Raw genomic sequence first — 27,004 nt, 5'->3', positions numbered from 1 at the left:
CGTCGCTAGTCATTACGGTTCCTATCCATCTTGCCTACGACGACAGTTGCCAACTTTCCTTACCGTTGTGCAGGAATTCGTGCAGAACGCCACGGAAGACACAGTGCAATGGTCGCAGGGTTGCGCCGCGCTGGGGACCGTCGCACCGCAGTGGGTGAAGGGCGGCGTTTGGCGCAGTGGTCCAGCCGGCAGGTGCGGCGTGCGGTTGCCATGGCGACGGCCGGCTGACCCGGGGCCGCTATCGACTGGGGGTCACGTGGTGGCGCGCCGGCTCTCAAGTAGGGCGGCCCGGCCTCTGGGCGGCCAGTCCAGCCAGAGATGAGCCGGGGCGCGCGCTGCGTGCCGCAGCTGCTGCGGCTGCCGCTGCCGCTCCTGCTGCTGCTGCTGCTGTCGCTGTCCCTGCTGCTGGTCACTGCGCCGGCGTCCGCCGACACCGCTGGGCAGACGCAAGGTGAGCGCACTGCCGACAGCCCGTGTTCGCCTCCACAGCTAGTGTCCAGTGCTCGACGCACAGTACCACGGAACTCATTGACTGGAGTTGAATTCTCTTTATGGTGGGTACCGCTCTACAACCATCGAAGGTGTGTCTGCAGACACGTGGACAGTGTTGGTACGGCGGCGCTGTCCCTTCCGTCCCTTTACGACGAACCTGCACCTACCTGTGAACATTGATACGGGCAAGTCTTCAGGTCAAGATTGTATACGGATTAGGTTCCTTTCAGATTACGCTGATACAATAGCTCCCTACTTACCAATCATATACAACCGCTCGCTCACCGATAGATCTGCACCTACAGATTGGAAAATTGCGCACGTCCCACCAGTGTTAAGGGTATTGGAGTAATCCATCGAACGACAGACCTATACCATTGACGTCGGTTTGCAGTAGGGTTTTGGAGCATATACTGTATTCAAACGTTTTGAATCACCTCGAAGTGAACGATCTATTGATACGTAATCAGCATGGTTTCAGAAAACATCGTTCTTGTGCAACGCAGCTAGCTCTTTATTCGCACGAAGTAATGACCGCTATCGACAGGGGATCTCAAGTTGATTCCGCATTTCTAGATTTCCGGAAAGCTTTTGACACCGTTCCTCACAAGCGACTTCTAACCAAGCTGCGGGCCTATGGGGTATCGTCTCAGTTGTGCGACTGGATTCGTGATTTCCTGTCAGGAAGGTCGCAGTTCGTAGTAATAGACGGCAAATCATCGAGTAAAATTGAAGTGATATCAGGTGTTGCCCAGGGAAGCATGCTGGTACCTCTGATGTTCCGGATCTATATAAATGACCTGGGTGACAATCTGAGCAGTTCTCTTAGGCTGTTCGCAGACGATGCTGTAATTTAGCGTCTAGTAACGTCATCCGTTTGCAAAGCGACTTAGAAAAGATTGCTGTATGGTGTGGCAGGTAGCAGTTGACTCTAAATAACGAAAAGTGTGAGGTGATCCACATGAGTTCCAAAAGAAATCCGTTGAAATTCGATTACTCGATAAATAGTACAATTCTCAAGGCTGTCAGGTCAACTACGTACCTGGGTGTTAAAATTACGAACAACTTCAGTTGGAAGGACCACATAGATAATATTGTGGGGGAGGCGAGCCAAAGGTTGCGTTTCATTGGCAGGACACTTGGAAGATGCAACAAGTCCACTAAAGAGACAGCTTACACTACACTCGTTCGTCCTCTGTTAGAATATTGCTGCGCGGTGTGGGATCCTTACCGGGTGGGATTGACGGAGGACATCGAAAGGGTGCAAAAAAAGGGCAGCTCGTTTTGCATTATCACGTAATAGGGGAGAGAGTGTGGCAGATATGATACGCGAGTTGGGATGGAAGTCATTAAAGCGAAGACGTTTTTCGTCGCGGCGAGATCAATTTACGAACTTTCAGTTACCAACTTTCTCTTCCGAATGAGGAAATATTTGGTTGACCCCAACCTACATATGTAGGAATGATCATCAAAATAAAATAAGAGACATCAGAGCTCGAACAGATAGGTTTAGTTGTTCGTTTTTCCCGCGCGCTGTTCGGGAGTGGAATGGTATGATTGTGGTTCGATGAACCCTCTGCCAAGCACTTAAATGTGAATTTCAGAGTAATCATGTAGATATAGATGTAGATTGTCTCAGCAGATCATCAGTAGGGAAGCCGAGCGAAACCTACTGTAATTCGACGTGAACCAGGCTGCAATTAAAGCCACTAACCTACGTTTCGGGAGAAAGTTTTCGCGCGGAATGAAAGGTTGGAAATTTTGTCCTTGATTAAAATATTCTCAAACGTAGGTGAACAAGTATCACTGCCGAGCCCGTGCTAGTCTTAGCACGGTCACTCACAATCCCTTTCACTAACGTTAGCAAGTTTATGGTGTTGCGTTTCCCGGAAACGTAATAGCTACAAAACTGCGGATTGTTTTTTTTATTGAGAATGCTCGACAATTATTAAGTCTGTCGGCACCTAATGCAGTCACAGTTTTTAGCCGACGACCGGCTCAATGCGCCACGCTGAATTTATATATTTTCTCGTCACAAAATTCACTTAAAAATTCCGAAATTTATACACAGGCATCGCAATAATTATGCCATCACTTTACAACACTTTTGGTGTATGAAACACTGCTAGATCGGGCAAGTTATCGTTTCCATCGGAACTATTACTACTACACACGTCCGAACTGTTTCATGGCTAGCCTCTGAGTGCTCTCTAGAATACTGTAAGTCTTCTCTACCAGCAGAGAAAGGCGCGCGAAGAATACTGCTTTACCATTGGTCACTTTACTCAACAGCCAATAGCAAAACAACATTCTCTCCCGTCAGTCCGTGCTTTTCATCAATAACCAATCGCACAGTAGCAAACCTAACAACTGCAATTTTTACCGACGTAATTATCTAATATGCTGAAGTTTTGTTTATGCAAAAAGTTATTTACTATTGTTACTTATATCTGAATTAACTTTCCCTTTACCATAACCTTACTTTACAAACATATTCTACAAAAATCCCCTTTGTCCACATCCCTACTTCTTCGAAATGTTCCTACACTAAATCCCACTAAATAATACGTTAAAAAATTATCTTCATATTAACCTTAAACCACACTAACGCATCATTCACGCTGCTATACACATTTATAACATTTTACATACACAAAAAGACGTAATAACACTTTATGAAAATACTAGAACAGTTTATGAAAAACATTCTATTACTTTAGTGCACTCTAGTGGGCACAGTCGAACCTTAATCACAGTCCCCTATCCAATACTGTCCTCTATCGGCTGATACATAGACCACCCGCACGTCCAGTCTCGCGTCACCATCTGTCACTATCCAGCTCTGAGACACATCTCCCACTTAACCGCCTCGAAGGCAGGATCGGTAAACGGCGCTACGCCTCAGTGGCATACAAACGTGACTATCGCCCGACAAGCACGACCCCTTTACCCCTTTAGCTGTCATTCGGTGCATCGTTACAGAAGAGTGGTTCTACATCCTTTTTTGTTACCCTTCATGGAAAGCTACCCTGGATTTATATTTCAGCAAGATAATGCCCACCAACACACAGCGAGAGTTTTAAATGCTTGCCTTCTTGCTTGTTAAACCCCACCTTGGCCAGGTACCCCAACCAGCCCGGGTTTTAAATTATATAACGCGCTAATTGGACAGAATCTGGCAAAGGACATCCGACACTTCTACCAATTAATGCCAAGCCAAATAACTGCTTGCAAAAAGGCCAAAAGTACCCCAACGCGTTTTGAAGCTCTTTCTCTTTCTCTTTGTTTGTCTGTACAAGTACATCACATCTACTACTCTCTGTCACATTCGGACAGTTCCTTCCTACTTTTTTTTCTTGGTGTGTATTGAGCCTGGAGATTGATTCGCTGTAAAACTTTCTAAAGCCAAGATCGCGTAAATATTTCTTTATTTCCAACAACCGGTTGCGACAGACTTTGCTGTCATTTTCAGGTCTTCAAAAATTTACCGTATAAAATATGTTCATTTTGAGATGGATCTCACGCCAAGTCGTTATGTAGATTAAACTTACCAAATTATACGAAGCTCTCTCTTAAATAAAACATTTAAAAATCAAGTGGCGCCTAGGGGACGTCGCCATATCCATATTCGCAGCGCTTACAGAGTTTCGTTACGTCATAAAAAAAAATCATACAATTCAGCACATAGTAGCACAGGTGGTAACGTTACCTCAACGTGTTCTAACCACTGAAGTCCACCTTGGACGGGTTTAACGTACAACCCCACGCTAGTCTGTCCTCTTTAGGCATTTTGATCCCTACATCTCTCCATAACTATTGCAACCTACTGTAGCCAATCTTTGGCCTCTCTCTTCAGTTCCTTTCTCACCTCATCTGAATGTGTCCATTCAACCGATCTATTTTTTTCCTCAAATGCATACACAACCTCTACGTCAGTTAACTCCGATTTACCCGTCTGATCTTCAGCAGTTTTCTGCAGCAACTAATTTCTGCAATAGAGTGACCTTCGTGCGGCCAACCAGCAGCACAGCTTCTGAAAAGATTGCTCATGCGAAACCCAACTCGCGCTTTCCTCACGTGACCCCCTGGAAGCCATGAAGCGAGTCGGTCAGGTGGGTGCAGTATTTCTTTACTTTCAAAAAACGTTTGACTCGATGGCACACCGACGCACATTACTAAATGAAGGGCTTATTTCAATAGTGGTACAAGTTCATTACCTCCTCTTTTCTGCCTATAATGCTTCTGAAATTAATGACCCAAACAAACAGAAAGAAAGATTCATCTCTGTCAAGAAGCCATATTCCTGAATATTTCTGGTATCTCAACTGCAGATTTTCCAGCGCTCATTTCACTATAGGACTCTGTATCTCAAAATGAACAAAAATGGACTTGTACCACTATTGAAATAAGCCCTTCAAATATTCCAGAACAAACAAAATTTGAGACTAGATTATTTTTCGGCACAGAGGACACAGATTATTATTTCAGATGGAAAGTCATCGACAGACATACGAGATGTGTACGAAAACAAACCGAACTTCAGCCATACTACATTAACTGCTTATTGTACAACAGTTGCAGCACTGTCCCCTCAAAACAGTCCACTCTAATGACAATACACCTTTCCCATCGTTTCTTCCACTTTTCTAAAGCCCCCTGGAACACATTTACTGGGACGGCACGCAGTATTCTCGTCACATTATTCTGAATCTCATGTATGGTCTGGAAACGACGCCCTTTCAACGTGGTTTCAAGTTTGGGAAACAGGAAAACGTTTACTGAGGCGAAGTCCGGAGAATAAAGTGGATGGGGCAGAATGTAAACGTGAAGTTTTGCCAGATACATGCGGAAATGGGGTGACGCGTTGGTCTGGGACAGCCAAGTCTGGTTTTCCCACACGTCAGGCCTCTTCCTGTGCATAGCATCCCTCATGTGCACTGGGATTCGTCAGCAACTTCTGGAACGATTTCCGCCAGTCACTGCACAAACCCTCTCGAGACGGCCATCATCCTTTGATGTGGAGGGTCGTCCAGACGTTGGATCGTCAGCAGCATAAATTTTTGCTCTGTTGAAAACGATTGAACCACTCATACAATTCGCTCGACTCATACAGGTTTCCCCGTGTGCTTGCCTAGGCAAGGTTTGTCAAATTTGTAGCAAAACTTCACACACATACAAACAAACACAAACACACTTTGTTCTTCTAGTTCTTTCTTGTCACTTTGAGACCATTGTCCAAACTTGCTCTAGCGCGCTCTCTCTTATAGTTGACACGCTATTTCAAAAGTTCAGTTTTCTTTTGAACAGACCTCGAAGCAGTAATTTCAGCACGGCCTAGGGATGTGTTGGGACGCACGCAGTTCATACCGTGCGCCAGTCATCTGGTGGACAATACTGACTCGCACCTCTCACTTTTTCCGCGTCTTACAGTCAAATACAGGGTGGTGAAAATAAAAGTGGCCCGGAGAACAGAGTTCCAGGGTACAAAGAAACACTGTAGTGGAAAGGAAATACAGGACTGATTGTAGCACTGTAGCACTGTAACAAACATTATGAATCACCTCGAAGGGAACGATCTATTGATACGTAATCAGCATGGTTTCAGAAAACATCGTTTTTGTGCAACGCAGATAGCTCTTTATTCGCACGAAGTAATGGCCGCTATCGACAGGGGATCTCAAGTTGATTCGGCATTTCTAGATTTCCAGAAAGTTTTGGCACCGTTCCTCACAAGCGACTTCTAATCAAGCTGCGGGCCTAAGGGGTATCGTCTCAGTTGTGCGAATGGATTCGTGATTTCCTGTTAGGAAGGTCGCAGTTCGTAATAATAGACGGCAAATCATCGAGTAAAACTGAAGTGATATCAGGTGTTGCCCAGGGAAGCGTCCTGGGACCTCTGATGTTCAGGATCTATATAAATGACCTGGGTGACAATCTGAGCAGTTCTCTTAGGTTGTTCGCAGATGATGCTGTAATTTATCATTTAGTAAGGTCATCCGAAGACCAGTATCTGTTGCAAAGCGATTTAGAAGAGATTGCTGTATGGTGTGGCAGGTGGCAATTGATTCTACATAACGAAAAGTGTGAGGTGATCCACATGAGTTCCAAAAGAAATCCATTGGAATTCGATTACTCGAAAAATAGTACAATTGTCAAGGCTTGCAATTCAACTAAGTACCTGGGTGTCAAAATTACAAACAACTTCAGTTGGAAAGACCACATGGATAATATTGTGGGGGAGGCGAGCCAAAGGTTGCGTTTCATTGGCAGGACACTTGGAAGATGCAACAAGTCCACTAAAGAGACAGCTTACACTACACTCGTTCGTCCTCTGTTAGAATATTGCTGCGCGGTGTGGGATCCTTACCATGTGGGATTGACGGAGTACATCGAAAGGGTGCAAAAAAGGGCAGCTCGTTTTGCATTATCACGTAATAGGGGAGAGAGTGTGGCAGATATGATACGCGAGTTGGGATGGAAGTCATTAAAGCAAAGACGTTTCTCGTCGCGGCGAGATCTATTTACGAAGTTTCAGTCACCAACTTTCTCTTCCGAATGAGAAAATATTTGGTTGAGCCCAACCTACATAGGTAGGAATGATCATCAAAATGAAATAAGAGAAATCAGAGCTCGAAAGAAAGGTTTAGGTGTTCGTTTTACCCGCGCGCTGTTCGGGAGTGGAATGGTAGAGGGATAGTATGATTGTGGTTCGATGAACCCTCTGCCAAGCACTTAAAGGTAATCATGTAGATGTAGATGTGGATTTAAATGTAGCAGATGTTAAAAGTGACCACCATTCATCTTTTGGCACTTCTGGGCCCTGGTCAGCAAGCTGCTGAGGGCGGATCGGAGCTGGACTGCTGCAGTCTCATCCGAAATGTTCTGCTGAAGTCCGTGAAGACGCTGAAGGTTGTTGCGATACACCTTAGACCTGAGCCCCCCCCCCCCCCCCCCCCCCCTCACATGAAGTAATCGCACAGTGACAGATCAGGTGACCTGGGTGGCCTTCTAGGGCCGCGACGGGGCTGACCTCTGCTAACACCTCAGTCAGGCGTGAAGGTTGTGTAAATGTGCTCCAAGGTTCGGCCGGCTGTATGGCCGATTGCTCCATCCTGTTTGTAAGTAACTGTAGATCTGCTGTTTCTCCGTTAGTGCTGCCGCAAATGATTTCATAATGTTGGCAATGTAACGCTCCGAAGTCAGAGTCTGATGAAAGAAGAGGGGACCCGTAACGCGGAGTGAAGACACAGCACACCAGACCTCAACCCTCTGATCACGCAGTGACATTCCGTGGAAGTTTTGCGGAATCTCCGCTGCTCAGAACACGTAATTTTGTTAGTTGACACAGCCACTCAGGAAAAACCAGACTATCAGACATCATGAACAGATCAAGTCGAAGCCGTTCATTGGTATCTCAGCGAACAGCCACTTAGACAACTGGATGCGCTGAGGAGCATCTGCTGGATTTAACGCGTGAACAACAGACACTCGGTAGGGATACATATGCAGGTCCACGTGGGGTATTCGTCCTCATGGTCGATGTGGTATGCCTGTTTCTTTCGACAGGAGTCGGGTTGACTTGGTAGGACTCTGAAGCATTTTCTGGGCTGTGTGCGGGGATGTTTCAGGATTTTTTTTTTTACTTTTTCAAAACATATCCTGTCTGACGACATTTTCGGACTAAGCATTGCATGGCACCCTTTGCTGGCACTTTGACATCATTAAACTTCTCAGCAGGCCACTGACCACACCGTTTGGACGGCTTTGTTGTCACATAACTTACCACAACGAAAACCCGCTGCTCCGCTGTGAGTACCATCTTCCCCTTTGCACAGCTCGCACTACACTCTGAACTGATGTGGATCACGTGGCTATCTAACATATTTTATGCGTGTCACCGGTTGTGGTTATATGCGTGCATTCTCGTCCAATCGTATCCACTAGGCTGGACCACTTTTATTTGCTCCACTCTCTACGATGAAATGTTTTCTTGAAACAGTTGCACAAATATCCAGTGAGAGCTTGGTAAGGTACCAAAGCTGTGTAAAGACTGGCAGCTTGCTTCACATGTGCAGAAACGTATCTTTATGCACTGCAAAAAACGTGGAGAAGCAGTATCCTATGACTACATTAGCAGTATGTCACAATTAGAATCAGTCAACTCGTACAAATACCCTCACTTAACTCTTTGTGGGGATATGGACTTGAACTAGAGTATTGGCTCGGGCCTTGGTAAAGCAGCTGGCATAGTTCGGTTCATTGAAAGGACGCTGGGAAAATGAACTGAGTAAAGAAAGGAGACTGAAAAGCTCTTTCGCGTCTGGTGTCACTGACGTGCGGGGATAATGAATGTATACAAAGAACGGCAGCACCAGTCGTCAGAAACGTTTTTGACTTACGAGTGAGCACCGCGGGAAAAAAAATAGTACTAGTTGGCCGTCATTTGAAGACAGACCCCAGTTATTCTGCGAAAACCTACTCACATGCGAGATACAGTATTAAGTGAACAATGTGGGATATGCTACCGTTCCCTAACTTTTGCGTACAGAAGAACCGCGAAGGCAAGGTTAGGCTCATTGTCGGGGGCGCTGAGGAGTTTAAGCAGTCGTATGCGAGTGGAAGGGGCGACACCCTAACACGGAGTGCAGTGCGAAGCACCCTCCAGCCTGCACTACATAGTCGTCTGTAGCGTATGTATGCAAATGTGGATATCCAAAGCTGCTTTTCTCCTCTTGCTTTCTTTTCCCTTTTCTTTACCGTCCGCGTTTCACTTCCGTACATCGGTACTCTCCAGACAAACACTTCCATCTACACGTACTTGATTACTCAGCGATTCAGAATTAGGTGAGCGGTGGCGATCTCTTTGAACTACCTTCAAGCTATTTTTCTAACTTTCCGAAAAAAAACAAAGACTTCCGTGCGAGTTCCGATTTCTTTATTTTATTATAATGATCACTTCTCACTACGTAGGTGCACACCAATGAAACAGTTTTACACTGTGAGGAGAAAGCTGCTGATTGAAATTTCACGAGAAGATCCTACTGCAGCGAAAAACGCCTTTCTTTTAATGACTGCCACTTCTATTTGCCTATCATATCCATGACAATCTCTCCCCTATTTCGGGATAACTGGCTTCTTTGAACTTTTTCGATGCCCCCCGTCAGTCCCATCTGATACGGATCCCACACCGTACAGCATTACTCCATAAGACGGCGGGCAAGCGTAATGTAAGCAGTCTATTGAGTAGACCTGTTGCATTTTCTAAGTCGCAGTCTTTGGCTTTCCCCACAACATTATCAATCTGATCGTTCCAATTTAAGTGATTCGTAATTGTAATCGCTAACTATTTAGTTTAATATACAGCCTTTAAATTTGTGTGATTTTTCGTGTAACCGAAATTTAGCGGGTTTCTTTTAGCACTGGTGGCGACAGCTTTGCACTTTTCGTTATTTAGAGTCAATTGCCACTTTTCGCAAAATGTAGGTGTCTTGTCTAAATCATCTTGCAATTAGTTTTGATCATCTAATGACTTTACAGAACGGTAAATGACAGAATCATCTGCAAACACTCTAAGAGACTGCTCAGATAATCATCTAAATCGTTTACACGGATCAGGAACAGCAGAGGGCGTATAACACTTCCCTGGAGAACGCCAGATACTATTATTTCTGTTTCAATCGATGGCTTCCCGTCTATGAGTATGAATTGTGGCCTTTTCGACAGGAAAACTCGAATCCAGTTACACAATTGAAGCTATAGTCCACAGGCATGCAATTTGATTAGAAGGCCCTTGTAAGGAACGGTGTCAAAAGCTTTCTGGAATTCTAAAAATATGGAATCAACTTGAGATCCCCTGTCGACAGCAGTCATTAGTTCGTGAGAATAAAGAGCTAGTTGTGTTTCACAAGAACGATATTTTCTGGGTCTGTCTGGCTGTTCGTCAATGAATCGTTTTCTTCGAGGAAATTCAGGATGTTTGAACACAGTAAATGTTCCAAAATTCTACTGCGAATCGCTAACGTATGTGCTGTAAATCAGCGGCCGGCCGCAGTGGCCGAGCCGTTCTAGGCGCTTCAATCCGGAACCGCGCGCCTGCTACAGCCGCAGGTTCGAATCCTGCCTCGGGCATGGATGTGTGTGATGTCCTTGGGTTAGTTAGGTTTAAGTAGTTCTAAGTTCTAGGGGACTGGTGACCTCAGGTGTTAAGTCCTATAATGCTCAGAGCCATTTAAACCATTTTGTAATTCAGCGTATTACTCGTATTTCCTTTCTATAGTATTGGAATGACTTGTTCACTTTCCAGTCTTTAGGTACGGATCTCTGGACGAGCAAACGGTTTTGTGTGATCGATAAGTATGGAGCCGTTTCATTAGTGTCAACACTTGACTTGAAGCCTTTATTGAGTTCAGCTGCTTCGCTACAGTGAGGATATCTATTCTAAGTTACTCATGTTCGCAGTTGTTCTTGTTTCTAATTCTGGAATATTTACTTCGTCTCCTTTCTTTCTTTTTTTCAGAAAAGACTTCCCAACACTCAAAAATTAAATTTAATGTTAATATATTTCTTTAAAAAAACTCTTATTTTCGCTGTTGCTAATTAACATCTTATTTTCTCTATACTTTGACCGTTGTTAGTTACTTTGCTGTTCAAACATCAATACTTATCTACTCCTTTTAGTGACTCTTTTCGTAATCTAGTTCTTTCAGAATTGTCTTGCTTGAGGCGAATCCACTCTGTTACTCTTATTTGGCTGATGTTCATCTTATAAACTCTTTTCGTGACACTATCATGTTCAGTTTATCTTGCAAGTCCTTCGTGACTGTTGAGCTCTACATATCATATAAAACCTAAAACTCAGCTTACAGTGTCAGACAAGCAGATTACTTTACGCAAACGTTGTTTCGCAACAGTAAAACGGATATAAGGCAACTGCCGCACATGAGTTCGTGAGGTTATCTCCAGGCCATAAGAAAAACTAAAAATACGTCCAGTGAGGTCTGTGTTCGCTTTAAGGCGTCATAGTTTACAAACATTTCGGATGTCCTTCACAAGCATCAGCGGTACATTGTGCAAAGGACGTCCACGCCAGTCAAGCAACATCTCTGTGCCCTGGGTAGGGAAACCGGATGACTGGAAGAGTGAGCTTTTGGAAAGCTACTGATTCAATACGAGATAAACGTCTCTTAAGAAAAATGTGTTCCTATGAAGTTGGCCAGGATTCCATATGAACAGAAAATATCCTGACGGAGTGAACGCAAGTTATACGAACAGTCATCTACAGACACTGAACTAACTTCTAAGGTGCTCTAGCAGGTGGGAATACGTGCTCATCATGTTATACCGCACAGCTATAATGAAAATTCCCTGTTTAACACATTATAACGAGGGAACTAATCACCGTTCAAAAATGGTTCAAATGGCTCTGAGCACTATGGGACTTAACATCTATGGTCATCAGTCCCCTAGAACTTAGAACTACTGAAACCTAACTAACCTAAGGACAACACACAACATCCAGCCATCACGAGGCAGAGAAAATCCCTGACCCCGCCGGGAATGGAACCCGGGAACCCGGGCGCGGGAAGAGAGAACGCTACCGCACGACCACGAGATGCGGGCTCACCGTAAGAGTACCAAACTTGGTAGCATTAATGTCCAGAGTATGGGATGCATGATTTCCATGCGTCGCAGCGCCACCATGCAGTTCCAGCTACGGCCACAAGGTGCCATGATCAGTCATCGTGATTCACAGACTCACACACCTGACCAGTCGCAGTGCACTTGACGTGTCAACATGAGCTTGGATAAAAGAAGTAGGGCATTATGGGTGGAGCTCTGTTATAAAAGCAACAGAAATGCTGCAGCTGTACTTCGAGAATATCGCCTTATGAATGGATTACGGAAGGCTCCTATTTCTCCACTTGCTGTGTGAAGTGTAATGAAGAAGTTCGAATCAACTGGAAAACAGGGCGTCTCTTTGAGAAGAGGCCGATGACTGGTAGCGCCAAAGACGGTTGAGGAAATCGCTGTTGCCACGGCAGAGAACGCTGCGCGCAATTCCCGATCGTCAGGCAGTGCACGTGCTGTGTCACGACAGTTGAACATCGCGTGGTCCACTGTACGGAAGGTGCTTCGAACCGTTCTCAAATGGTATCAGTACAAGATCCATATCGTACAGCAGCTTGCACCGCAGGACGCACAACGATGTGTTGACTTCGCTCTCGACTTTCTCGCAAGGTCTGAAATTAACGAGGGCTCGCCCTGGACCATGCTATGGGCAGAAGAAGCTCATTTTTCTCAGACGGATGAAGTGAACACACAGAATTGACGAGTGTGGGGATCTTTACCTCCAGTCGCTGTGCATGAAATTCCTCTGCATGATGAACGTGTCACCGTATGGTGTGGATTCACGGCTTCATCATTGGCCCACTCTTTTTTGAACTGGTTGGCGCTCAAGGACCAAAGACGTGCAGTGTAACTGGCCATCGTTACTGCGATGGTGCTTCGCCAGCGTATCATACCCGCCCTATGAGATACGCATTGAACTCTACGGTTTTCATTCAAGATGGGGCCCCACCGCACATCGCTCGTGAAGTTCACCTGTTTCTCCGAAACGGATTTGCAAATCTTCGAATTATCAGGCGATCGTTTCCAAATGATTGGCCGGAACGATCACCTGATCTCACACCCTGTGACTTCTGGTTGTGGAGCTATCTAAAGGACAGGGTTTACCAGGTAGATTTCACACATTTGCTGATCTGAAGCGCAGCATGCCAAGAGAAATAGTCAGCATACCTATGGACATGCTTAGTTCTGCTGTGCAGAGTGCAAATATGCGCCTTCAGATTCTTCTGGACACTACTGGGCGCCATATTTGGCACCTTTTGTGGCAGTAATGGTACCAGTATGTAAAGGTGTGATGTAGCGAAGCAGCGCAACAGAAGTGTTTAAGTTGAACTGATTCTGCATTACTTAATGCTGCCAAGTTTGGTACTTGTACGGTAATTAGCTTCCGTGTTATAACGTGTTAAATAAACAAAGATCAATTATAACCACCCGGAACATTGCACAGATGATGCAGTCGTCTACTAGAAAAATTTGTACGCAATAACTTTTGGTATTATCCTGTTAGATCTCGACACAACATTATTACGGGGCAAATACTAGAATTAAACTCTTAATCTATCGAAATGTGAAGTTGTGTCTTTCACGAAATGGTTCACTGTGGTATCGTTTGTGCGTAACTGAGACAGACACATCATACAAATATTTGGGAGTAACGATGTGCAGAGATATAAAGTATCGTACTAAGAGCTTGTAGATTTTAGAGAAGGTAAGACACTAAAAGAACTAAGCATGTCCACAAAAAAGATTGCAGATGAAACACTTCGACGACCCGTGTATGAATAGTGCTGAGGGGTATAGGTCTCATATCTGCTCTGACATGGAATATCGATGGCAAGCAAAGAAGGGCGGTGTGGTGTGAATGGCCACATGCGGAAGGGTCTAAAAGAAATGATGAAAAATTTTAATTGATGGATATTCGAAGAAAGGCACCGTACGTCTCACGGAACGCTGCTTTAATAATTTAAAGAACCATATTTCATTACAAGAGAATGAAAGTTCTCCAACGCCCTATGGATTTGCCCCGTAGAGACAGTATACGTAAAATCAGGCAAATAACATCTAGCATTGAGACGTATAGGCTGTCGTCCCCGCTTCACCCGTAACGGAGCAAGACGGGAAGTAACCTTGTTACATGACACGATACGTAATACTCTCTTTTTTACGCTTTCACTGTGATTGTCGTAGTATGCAGGGTATACGATAATTAAGGGCGAAAACTGACGCTGCTGAAAGTATACGATAGTAGAAACGAAATTGTTCCAAACGTTTTCCAATATGTGGTTAGGGCAACCATCAGTCACCCTTTAATCAGTCTGGCAAGCTACTTTTGTATTAAGTTCCCTCCATGTTTGATCACTATTTTGTTGACTAATACTGACAAGACAAACGGAGTATCTGTATGGCTATATTTTTATGTATTACTCCAAAGAATATTCTTTGCATGGTGTAGAAGCTTGCTTCTCCTTTTTGCACAGTACCTATGGTAATCCCCTGCCTGCTTTGAATTAAGAAGCGTTGTCACCTTGTGAAAGTGGCAGGTTCTGAAGACCTTGATGACAATCCCGTGTTACCAGTGTTAAGAAATTACTGAAATGAGCGGCAACGCGTCAGTCGCGTTCTCACATGAGAGAGCCAGGAAGACATGGAAACATAAAATCCACTTGTTACATGATTTGTCCGATATGCAATTCTGGCGAGGCGCAACCACTCGACAAGAGCGCTGAGTGATAGCGTATAAATAGGATACGTCTCGAACATTCGTTATAGTTGGTTTAATCTCGCTTCTGACAGTTCAGTTTGTACAGAGAGAGGTCAGCTGACGTATCGTAGGAAACCGTGTCGTAATGGAGTCCACGACAACTCAGCAAGGTATGTATGGAGAAGCAAATTAGCCACTTCATTATCGTACTAGACATTTCGTCATTTTACAGAAAATCATGAGAATTTGAAACAGGTATCCGAACTCCGGTGCTCCCTACCCCGATTCGTTGCCTACATCTGCGCCTGTGAGAACAGCACTCACTCTATTTCGCTTCATGTCGAAGCATTCAGTGTAGTCACTTTCGATTAATTTGGTTTTAGTCATTGTTGTTTCGTTAACTCACCATAGTAGAACTCACATCTATTTGTTTTGTAGCATAAATACTGATACAGGTCGACAGCAGTTATCTGGATCTCATGCTGGGAAATGGATTAATGTTCCTTATAAAAGCCACTTGGAAATTAAAACAATGTGATGCTATGAAAGTGTAATATTAAATTACAGTCAGTTCCTCAACAGGCGTGGCTCCAACTTTGACACATGATGAGCGAGATGTTTGGAATTTCATCTAGAACACTGACGCAAAAACTGGTGACCAGAAACTACACGCCACCACCTCTGCTCTCCTGACGGGTCAAATGCTGGCTGTGAAAGTTTCATACATCACCAGTATTCGAACCGGCGTACTTCCGAATCGAGCTCCAGCGCACAGACGAGCGTTAGCGATCTCGTCTACGACGGCGAGTTTACAGTATAATTAATAAATGTAGCCAAAACGCAAATATAATCTATTACATAGTTCACCTACGGAGTAGTAGCAATTGCCGAGTAGGAATTAGTCCAGTTTGTTTTTAGAACTGATTTCATTGTGTGATAGCTCATGTGTTTTTAACTCCTGAGGAACGTTTATGACTGCATACTGTGCTTCATTTCGTGAGCAAGTAAGTTTAACTCGAGTAGTGGCGGCAATCAGCGGTTCCTGTTTGATACTTGTGACCAAACACATGTTTTCAGGTTGTGAATAATCCTTCACAACAAACATTATCAAGTTGCTGTTGGAAAGCGTAGTTCTTGAACAGTTACCTACACTGGAGTTGCTCAGAAACGTATTCCACATGAGTGGTAATATGCAACATAATCCAGCTTTCTGGTGCTATCGTCATCACACGCAGAGTATATGTCTCTCATGGAAAGCGTTTCGAAAAATCGATACTATTTTAGCCCCACTTCTTTTCTATGCGTCTGTCCTTGGGGTGGACTCAGCTGCGTTACGAGCAAGCAGTTTACTAAGTTCTCCCCAGTTAAATAACAATACAGACAGTACTCTTACAGAGAAGGATTGTCGCAGAATAACTTTACAGACATCTACGTCTATACTCTGCGAATCACTGCCTAGTGTATTGCAGAGTACTTCTTATTGTACCATATAATGCGGTTTCTTCCTCTACCGTTTGTTCCTCCACCATTCACGAATGTATCGTGGGAAGAATGGAAGAATGAGTGCTTATACTGCGATAGTGTAAGCTGCTAGTAGAATTAAGGGATGGGAAATGCATTTACAGAATAGTGATAGTGCGTTTAGATACCATCACCGACCAGGATTTGCTTTATAATGCTCCTGCACAACTGTTCCACCTATACCTCCACGTCTGTTCCCTATCGCACGACTGATGCACGCACAACTTAAATCTTACTCTAATTATTTACACTGAACTGATCATGGAGAGGGAAAACCAAAGCTTTAAGAGTTTTCACATTAAAATTCTGTAGATATTACATTTCAGGATGTCCTCGTGGATTAGAGGGACATTTGACTTTCCTCATTTGTTGTAAATGATTTCAAGAACCCTCCGTCACGTCAAATCATTTCACGAAACATTTGACCACACTTTTTCAGTTTTTTATTTGTGTACTTATTCATACATGCACATACCTTGTTTTCACGATTCGCTTTTCAATCATTACTTCACGGGTTATGCATGTAGTGGCTCGTTCCTTAAGTGAACAGTTTGGTCACTGCTGGTACCACGGAATCTGAGGAAATAACTGCTACGTTTGTACGCTACATATAAAGCGAGAGGGTCATAGTTCTCCGTATTCAAAGGTAGTCGCTAACTTTCGCATGAGGCTGGTATTTTGTTAGGTTTCACTTCTTCGGTAGATAAAGTAGCTGTCGCTAATCTTAACAGCACATTCTAAGACGGCCAGAGTATGTGATGAACCACCGACATCTGAGTGCTTTGGTACGTCAGTTTTCAACGAATTCTTAGAACTACTTTAACAACCAATCGCTATGGCAAAATCTGAGAATTTTAAATAAAGATTGTGAGCTCCATCAGCCGAAAACTTCCAGTATAAATATAACCCTTCCTTCTGCTTTCAGGCATTAGCAAATATCCTACTGGTCAGACGATCTCTGCTAATAATAACACCGAGTGAATCGTGTAACGGGTGCTGCCATCTTCATGATCGGGAAAGTAGCTAAAAGAATAAGCAAGCGGAAGAAGAACCAACACAGTGACTGAATAAGTCTTCCGGAGACTGGAAAGAACCCAAAGCCACGAAGCATGGTACGGCTATCCATTTCGACATCACAGACTTACGAAAATTATGTCGAGATGCGAGGAGTTATTCAAAAAACGGAAATATTTCAATACCGCATACACCTCTACATTTTTTCTTTATTCGTTGTACAATTGCACAATTTGGGTCTTCAGTCATTGTCCAGTGTCTGTACAGCATTTTTTGTTTTGTTTTGGTAATCAATCTATTGATTGGTTTGATGTGGCCCGGTAATATTCGTGAGCCAACGTCTTCATCTCAGAGTCGCACTTGTAGCCTACGTCCTCACTTACCTGATGGTCTCTTTCTTCCTCTACAGTTTTTGCCCTGTAGCACCATGGAAGTCATTCGGTGATGTATCAATAGATGTCCGATCATCCGCTCCTCTCTCCTTGTCAGTGTTCACCGTAAGTTTCTTTCGTCACCGATTCTGCGTAGAATCTCCTCATTCCTTACCTTATCAGTCCAACTAATATTCTTAGACCACATCTCAAATGCGTCCATTCTTTTCAGACCTGGTTTCCCCACAGTTGATGTTTCATTGCCGTATAACTCAGTGCTCCAAACGTACATTTTAGGAAATTTCTTCAAATGGTTCAAATGGCTCGGAGCACTATGGGACTTAACATCTGAGGTCATCAGTCCCCTAGAACGTAGAACTACTTAAACCTAACTAACGTAAGTACATCACACCCATCCATGCCCGAGACAGGATTCGAACCTGCGACCGTAGCGGTCACGCGGTTCCAGACTGAAGCGCCTAGAACCGCTCGGCCACATAGTCTCGCGGAAATTTCTTCCTCAAATTAAGGCCTGTGCTTAATGCTAGTAGGCATCCCTTGGCCTTGATCGCCGTTTCTGCTAGTGCTAATCTGAGGGTGGTCTAGTGGTTGCGTTTTTGATTGATAATCAAATATGTATTCGGTCCCGGGTTCGAATCCTGCCGCTGATTAAGTTTCGATAAATAATCAGCATTGGCGGCCGAAGACTTCCGGCATAAGAAGTCAAATAGGGCGGAGGTGCGGACAGAGGTTCAGGGACTCTCTTGTCCTAGGGGTATGAAACTGCCCCTAAGGGCGGAAGAATTAGCAATGATCAACGGCATGGGAATGCAGAAGGCAGTGGAAACCACTGCATTAAAGACATGTGACGTGTACTCACATTACATGTGGCCTGTAATTGAAAAAGTGTTATGATGATCTCTCCATTGGCAAAAGATTCCGGAATAGTCCCCCATTCGGGTCTCCGGGAGGGGACTGCCAAGGGGGAGGTTACCATGAGAAAAATATTGAATAATCAGCGGAAGGATAACGTTCTACGAGTCGGGGAGTGGAATGTCAGAAACTTCAACGTGGTAGGAAAACTAGAAAATCTGAAGAGGGAAATGCAAAGGCTCAGTCTAGATATAGTACGGGTCAGTGAAGTGAAGTGGAAAGAAGACAAGGATTTCTGGTCAGATGAGTAGAGGGTAATATCAACAGCAGCAGAAAATGGTATAACAGTAGTAGGATTAGTTATGAATAGGAAGGTAGGGCAGAAAGTGTGTTACTGTGAACAGTGTTACTGAAGATGAGAGATAGAGAAAGTGAATTAGGATATTGAAAGGGTAATATAGTATATAAAGGGGATAAAAATGTAATGCTCATGGGGGACTGGGATGCAGTTGTAGGGTAAGGAGTAGGAGAAAAATTTGCAGGAGAATTTGGGCTTGGAAAAAAGGAATGGGAGAGGAGAAACACTAATTGAGTTGTGTAGCACGTTTCAACTAATAATAGCGAATACCCTGTTCAAGAATCACAGGAGGGGGAAGTATACAGGTCGGAAGAAACGGGAAAATAGTTAGATTACATCATGGTCAGATAGAGATTCCGAAATCAGATACTGGATTGTAATGAGCAGATATAGACTCAGATCACAATATAGTAGTGACGAAGACTAGACTGAATTTTAAGACATTAGTCAGGAAGTATCAATACGCAAAGAAGTAGTTTTCGGAAGTACTAAGGAATAACGACATATGCTTGCTGTTCTCTAAGGACATAGATACAACAATAAGGAATAGCTCAGTTAGGAGTACAGTTGAAGAGGAATGGACGTCTCAGAAAAAGGGCCATCACAGAAATTGGGAAGGAAAGCGTAGGTACAAAGAAGGTTACTGCGAAGAAACCGTGGTTAACAGAAGAAATACTTCAATTGATCGATGAAAGAAGGACGTACAGAAAGGTTCCGGGAAACTCAGCAATACAGAAATACAAGTCGCTGAGGAATGAAATAAATGGGAGGTGCAGGGAAGCTAAGACAAAATGGCTGCATGGAAAATGTGAAGACATCGAAAAAGAAATGATTACCCGAAGGACAGATTCAGCTTACAGAAAAGTCAAAACAGCCTTCGGTGACATTAAAAGCAAGTGTGACAACATTAAGAGTGCAATGGGAATTGCCTGTTAAATTTAAATGCAGAGAAGGTAGCGGATAGGTGGAAAGAATACACGGAAAGCCTTTATGCGAGGAAAGATTTGTCTGATCTGATAGAAGAAGAAACAGGAGTCGATTTAGAAGAGATACAGTATCCAGTATTAGAATCAGAATTTAAAAGAGCTTTGGAGAACTTAGGAACAAATAAGGCAGAAGGAATATATAACATCCCATCCGATTTTCTAAAATCATTGGGGGAAGTGTCAAAAAACGACTATTCACTTTGGTGTGTAGAATGTATAAGTCTGACGACATACCATCTGACATTCGGAAAAGCCTTATCAAAACAATTCCGAAGACGGCAAGAGCTGAAAAGCGCGACAATTATCGCTTAACAGCTCATGCATCCAAATTGCTTACAAGAATAATATACAGAAGAACGGAAAAGAAAAATGAGGATGAGCTAGATGACGATCAGTAGGAAAGGTAAAGGAACGAGAGAGGCAATTCTGACGTTGCGGTTAATAATGGAAGCAAGACTAAAGAAAAATCAAGACAATAGGATTTGTCGACCTGGAAAAAGCATTCGACAATGTAAAATGGTGCAAGATGTTCGAAATTCTGAAAACAGTAGGAGCAATCGATAGGGAGAGATGGGTCATATACAATATGTACAACAGCCAAGAGGGAATAATAAGTGTGGACGACCAAGAACGAAGTGATCGTATTAAAAAGGGTGTAAGACAAGGACGTAGCATTTCACTCCTACTGTTCAGTCTGTACATCGAGGAAGCAATGACGGAAATAAAAGAAAGGTTCAGGAGTGGAACTGAAATTCAAGGTGAAAGGGTATCAATTATACGATTCGCTGATGACACTGCTGTCCTGATTGAAAGTGAAGAAGAATTACATGATTTTCTGAACAAGATGAAGAGTCTAATGAGTACAGAAAAAAATGGCTGAAATGGCTCTCAGCACTATGGGACTCAACTGCTGTGGTCATTAGTCCCCTAGAACTTAGAACTACTTAAACCTAACTAACCTAAGGACATCACACACATCCATGCCCGAGGCAGGATTCGAACCTGCGACCGTAGGAGCCGCACAGTTCCGGACTGCGCGCCTAGAACCGCGAGACCACCGCGGCCGGCTAATGAGTACAGAGTATGGATTGAGAGTAAAGAAAGACGAAGGTAATGAGAAGTAGTAGGAATTAGATCAGCGAGAAATTTTACATCAGGATTGATGGTTACGAAGTAGATGACGTTAAGGAATTCTGCTACCTGGGCAGTAAAATAACCAATGACGGACGGAGCAAGGAGGACATCAAAAGCAGAGTATCACTGGCAAAAAGGTCATTCCTGGCCAAGAGAAGTCTACTAATATGAAATGTCGGCCTTAATCTGAGGAAGAATTTTCTGAGACTGTACGTCTGGAGTACAGCATTGTATGGTAGTGGAAAATGGACTGTGGGAAAATCGGAACAGAAGAGAATCAAAGCAAGTGAGATGTAGTGCTACAGACGAATGTTGAAAATTAAACGGACTGATAAAGTAAGGAATGAGGAGGTTCTGCACAGAATCGGAGAGGAAAGGAATATGTGGAAAACACTGATAAGGAGAAGGGACAGGATGATAAGACATCTGTTAAGACATCAAGGAATGACAGTACTAGAGGGAACTGTAAAGGGCAGAAACAGTAGAGGAAGACGGAGATTGGAATGCGTCTATCTAATAATTGAGGACGTACGTTGCAGGTGCTACTCTGAGATGAAGAGGTTAGCACAGGAGAGGAATTCGTAGCGAGCCACATCAAACTAGTCAGAAGAATAATACCCCCCCCCCCCAAAAAAAAAAGTGTATGTGTGTCTGACAGGACAGATATCGAATCCAGGTGCAAAGGGACACCACAGTATGCTTCGTTCGGTTTTCTGGCATTCACCATATTTTTGTTATGTAAACTCCTCATACGTCTGTGGGAAACGTATGTCTTTTGGGAAGACAGTTGGCCAGATGATTCTAGTTAGTGCCTGAAGCACCATATCTCAAATGATTCTATTCTCTTCTATTGCGCTTCTCCCACAGTGCATGCTTTTTTACCATAGAACGCTGTGCTGCAGACAAACATTCTCAGAAATTTCTTCCTCAAATCAAGGTTTATGTTCGATATTAGTAGACTTCTCTTCGCCAGAAATCTGCTTCTGATGTCCTCATCTACATCTACATGTACATCTACAAATATACTCCCTAGCCGGCCGCCAAGCGGTGTGTGGGGGAGGGCACAATTCGCACTAACGTCATATTCCCACACCTGTTCCACTTGCGGATCGCGCGAGGGAAAAACGCCCGTCTGAAAGCCTCAGTACGAGCTCTAATTTCCCTTATGTTTGAATGGTGATCATTGCTTCGTCCGTCATTGGTTATTTTGCTGCCTAGCTAGCAGAATTCCTAAACTTCATCTACTCCGAGACCATCAATCCTGATGTTAAGTTTCTCGCTGTTGTCATTTCTGCTAGTTCTGATTATTTTCGACTTTCTTCGATTTACTCTCAGTCCATATTCTGTACTCATTAAAATGTTCATTCCATTCAGCAGATCACGTAATTCCTCACTTTCGCTCAGGATAGCAACGTCATCAGCGAATCGTAACATTGATATCCTTTCATCTTGATTTTTGATTTCTCTCCTGAACCTTCCTTTTATATGCATCACTTCTTCTTCGATGTGTAGGTTGAACAGTAGGGGAGAAAGACTACATCCTTCTGTTACAACCTTTTTAACCCGAGCGCTTCGTTCTTGGTCTACCACTTTTATTATTCCCTCTTGGCTCTTGTACATATTGTATATTATCCGTCTCTCCCTATAGCTTACCCCTATTTTTCTCAGAAACACTATTCAAATAAAATACAGAACACCAACGAGTGAAAGAAGGTTGCGAGTACTGAATAGATAATAGGCCAGAGATGTAGCTTCCGGTTAGCTTTAGCAGTAAGTGCGTTAAACACTATTGTAATAGTATAGAAGACACTAGTGAGTTAAAGAAAGCTGGGGAGTATTGAATCGATAATACGCCGGCCAGACAGCTTGCTGTTAACTTTAACAAATGGTGCAAATGGCTCTGAGCAGTATCGTCCTTAACTTCTGAGGTTACCAGTCCCCTAGAACTTAGAACGACTTAAACCTAACTAACCTAAGGACATCACACACATCAATGCCCGAGGCAGGATTCGAACCTGCGACCGTAGCGGTCGCGCGGTTCCAGACTGTAGCGCCTAAAATTGCTCGGCCACTCCGGCCAGCTTTTCTTCGACAGGAAATTTTGTGTTGTGAGCATCCACTGCTGTGCAATCGAACCACGATGAACAAGACTGCTTAAGCTGTATGATAAATCTTTACAGTAGTTACTGTCTTATTCGTCATAGTTCTCTTCTTTGGATCTACTACATCGATTACATACGGAAAGGATCGCAAAATGGCGAGAAATACTGAAGTATTGGTCAAACGACTGTTATGTAAGCTGTCTCATTTGTGAGAATCCTTCAAATGAATCTCAGTGGCATCTGTCTTTTCGAGAATTAGTTTCATGGGGTCGTCCCACTTTAAATCACTCCTTTCACATACTCACAAATATTTAATCTGTATTACTGCATCTAGTGACTGTTCAGGTACCGTGAATCACAGAGAAATAGGGATTTCCTTCCGTGTAATACATTACATTTGTTTAGGCTGGCGGTCATTTGCCACTGCGTACACCAGCTGTCCTCTGCAGGCTTTACTGCATTTTGGTACAATTCCCTTGCATTTTGTCTTCTTTTATATAACAGCAGCATCCAGGAAAAGTCTCATGTGGTTTCCGACGTCATCTGCTATTCCATATACACGGCGATTCAGCTGCATCGGCGTTTATACGGGCCTGCAAAGCCTTTGCAAAACGCGAGATTTTCTTGTTCTCTCACTCGCTACGAGAAAACTATTAGCTTACAGAAGACTTTTGTGTAGTAAATATAATGCAGATAAATTTCGTGTGCAAAGACGTGAGATGTGGATGTACTAAAGAGTGAGATTCCACAACGGAGGGATATCTGTTGAGAGGCCAGACAAACGTGTAGCTCCTGAAGAGGGGCAGCAGCCTTTTCAGTAGTTGCAGGGGCAACAGTCTGGATGACTGGCTGAACTAGGCTTTTAAAAACCACGGAAACGGCATTGCTGTGCTGGTACTGCGAGCGGCTGAAAACAAGGGGAAACTACAGCCGTAATTTCTCCCGAGGGGATGCAGCTCTATTGTATGGTTAAATGATGATGGCGTCATCGTGGGTAAAATATTTGGGAGGTAAAATAGTCTCTCCAGACAGGGACTACTCAGGGAACATCGTTATCAGGAGAAACAAAACGCGTTCTACGGATCGGAGCGTGGAATGGCAGATCCCTTAGTGGAGTGGGTAGGTTAGAAAATTTGAAAAGAAAACTGAATAGGTTAAAGTTAGATATAATGGGAATAGTGAAGTTCGGTGGCAGAGGGGAACAGGACTTCTGGTCAGTGAGTATAGGGCTATAAATACAAAACCAAAAAGGCACAATGCAGGAGAAGATATAATAATGAATTTTAAAAACTGGAACACGGATAAGCTACAGTAAATAGCACAGTGCACGCATTATTGTAACCATTATTGAAGCCCACACTCACAACAGTAGTACGAGTTGTTCTGATAACTATCTCCGCAGATGGTGGAGAGATTGAAGAAAATTATGATAAGATAAAAGAAATTATTCAGATAGTCAAGGGGGATGAAAATTTATTATCCGTGGTGTACTGGCATTCAGTAGTAGAAAAAGGATTAGATGTAAGTGTAGTAGGTGAACATGGACTAGGGTAAGTTAATGAAAGAGAAAGCCGCCTGGTCGAATTTTCCACAGAGTATAATTTAATCATCGGTAATACTTGGCTTGATAATCGCGAAAGAATGTTGTATGCGTGGAAGAGGCCTGGAGACTGCGAAAGGTTTCGGAGTGATTACATAATGGTCAGACAGAGTTTTTGGATACAGGTTTGAAATTGTAAGACGTTTCTAGGGGCAGATGTTGACTCTGACCATGAGTAATTGGTTATGAACTGTGGATTAAAACCTAAGATAATGTAAAAAGATGTGAATTTAAGGAGATGGAACCTGGATAAATGAAACAACCAGAGCTTCAGAGAGCTTCAGAGGCTTCGGAGGGTGTACTTTGAAACGATTGACATGAATAGGGGAAAGAAATACGCTAGAAGAATGGGTAGCTGGAAGCCACGGTTTTCGAGTTATTCAAAAGAAACGCATTTGGTGGTTACTTTGTACATTTTTCTTGAATAATTCGATAACGACGGCCTTCAGTGAAAGCGTATCACTCTACAATATTTAAGTAAATTAAATTTCCTACAAAAGGTCCATTTTTCTTTAGGAGTAACACTTTGCGCATAGCGAGCGAGAGAATACAAAAAACATGCGTGTGGTGTTTAAAGACGATGCACCTTGCGCAAAACCCATCGGTAAGTGCAGCTGAATCGCCGTGTATACTGCGGACGAGTATAGCGCTACTACACTTTCTTGAGATACAACCATTAGAATAGTTCTCTCCATTAAGACTCGTATCAGTTCCTTCATGACAGCCACTGGTGAGTCGTGAAACGTTTTGTCATGAGAGCAGCCGAGGAAGAAACGTGACTGTCAGCGGTTCGCCCAGGGACTGAGAAGTTGGAAATTTCTTAGGAGGCAGAAATGAGTGTAGGGGCGATATCCTCACACGTGACACAGGACAGACGCCAGATCTCACGGTCATCAGAAACGTAACAGGAGAGATCGCGGCTTAGGCGTAGCATTGCGTCCTAAACCGGGAACTCGCGAATTCGTTTTTTATGACGGGCCATTAGCAGCAATAAAAGGGCGACGGCAAGTGAGCCATTACGGCCGGCGCGGGCAGGACGAGTAGTGCAGCGGGCGCTGCCTCTGGGCGTAGTCCTGTCTGCCGGTCAGGACTATTCTGGGACTGGCAGCGTCGCTCACACGTGAGTCACTCTCACTGTCCCTTGAGAACTGTGCCCGCAGCAGCCGTCTGCGCTCACCAAAACCTCACCACCACTACAACAAGACTTGACGATTGCACTGTGCTGCAGCTTCAGGCAGTTTATTGTTCTGTGTAATCGTTGCTTGCAGACCGATGGTTTATTTGCTTTCATTTCGTGCGGTTGTGGGTTGTCGTTTCCACAATGAAAAATAGAATCCTGGAGATACAGTACTAGCCATTAAAATTGCAGCGCCACGAAGATGACGTGCTACAGACGCGAAAATTAACCGGCAGGAAGAAGATGCCGTGATATGCAAATGATTAGCTTTTCAGAGCATTCACACAAGGTTGCCGCCGGTGGCGACACCTACAACGTTCTGACGTGAGGAAAGTTTCCAACCGATTTTTCATACACAAACAGCAGTTGACCGGCGTTGTCTGGAGAAAGGTTGTTGTGATTCCTCGTATAAGGAGGAGAAATGTGTACAATCACGTTTCCAATTGCGATAAAATTCGGATTGTAGCCTACCGCGATTGCGGTTTATCGTATAGCGACATTGCTGCTCGCGTTGGTCGAGATCTAATGACTGTTAGCAGAATATGGAATCGGTGGGTTCAGGGAGGATAATACGGAACGCCGTGCTGGATCCTAACGGTTTCGTATCACTAGCAGTCCAAATGACAGTCTTCTTATCCGCATGGCTGTAACGGATCGTGCAGACACGTCTCGATCCCTGAGTCAACAGAAGGGGACGTTTGCAAGACAACAACCAACTGCACGAACAGTTGGAAGACTTTTGCAGCAGCATGAACTATCAGCTCGGAGACCACAGCTGCGGTAACTCTTGACGCTGCATCACAGACAGGAGCGCTTGCGATGATGTACTCAACGATGAACGTGGATGCACGAATGGCAAAACGTCATTTTTTCGGATGAATCCAGGTTCTGTTTACAGCATCATGATGGTCGCATCCGTTTTTGGCGACATCGCGGTGAACGCACATTGGACGCGTGTATTCTTCACCGCCATACTGGCATATCACCCGGCGTGATAGTATGGGGTGCCATTGTTGACATGTTTCGGTCACCTCTTGTTCTCATTGACGG

The 27,004-nt window shown here is 43.9% G+C and overlaps 1 protein-coding gene across 1 annotated transcript in view; it reads left to right on the top strand.

Annotated features, from left to right (window-relative positions):
• Positions 1 to 254: 254 nt before the first annotated feature.
• LOC126285349 (pacifastin-like protease inhibitor cvp4) overlaps positions 255 to 27,004 on the top strand; it is a 119,906-nt gene continuing 93,156 nt past the window's right edge. The window contains exon 1 of the mRNA XM_049984666.1: positions 255 to 451. Within this exon, the coding sequence (XP_049840623.1) occupies positions 319 to 451 (133 nt within the window). The 5' untranslated portion in view covers positions 255 to 318. The remainder of the gene's footprint in view (positions 452 to 27,004) is intronic.

The sequence above is a fragment of the Schistocerca gregaria genome, chromosome 8 (genome assembly GCF_023897955.1).
Source record: "Schistocerca gregaria isolate iqSchGreg1 chromosome 8, iqSchGreg1.2, whole genome shotgun sequence".
Lineage (NCBI taxonomy): Eukaryota > Metazoa > Arthropoda > Insecta > Orthoptera > Acrididae > Schistocerca > Schistocerca gregaria.
Note: the sequence above shows the minus strand (reverse complement) of the source record. Positions and strands in the feature narration are given on the sequence as shown.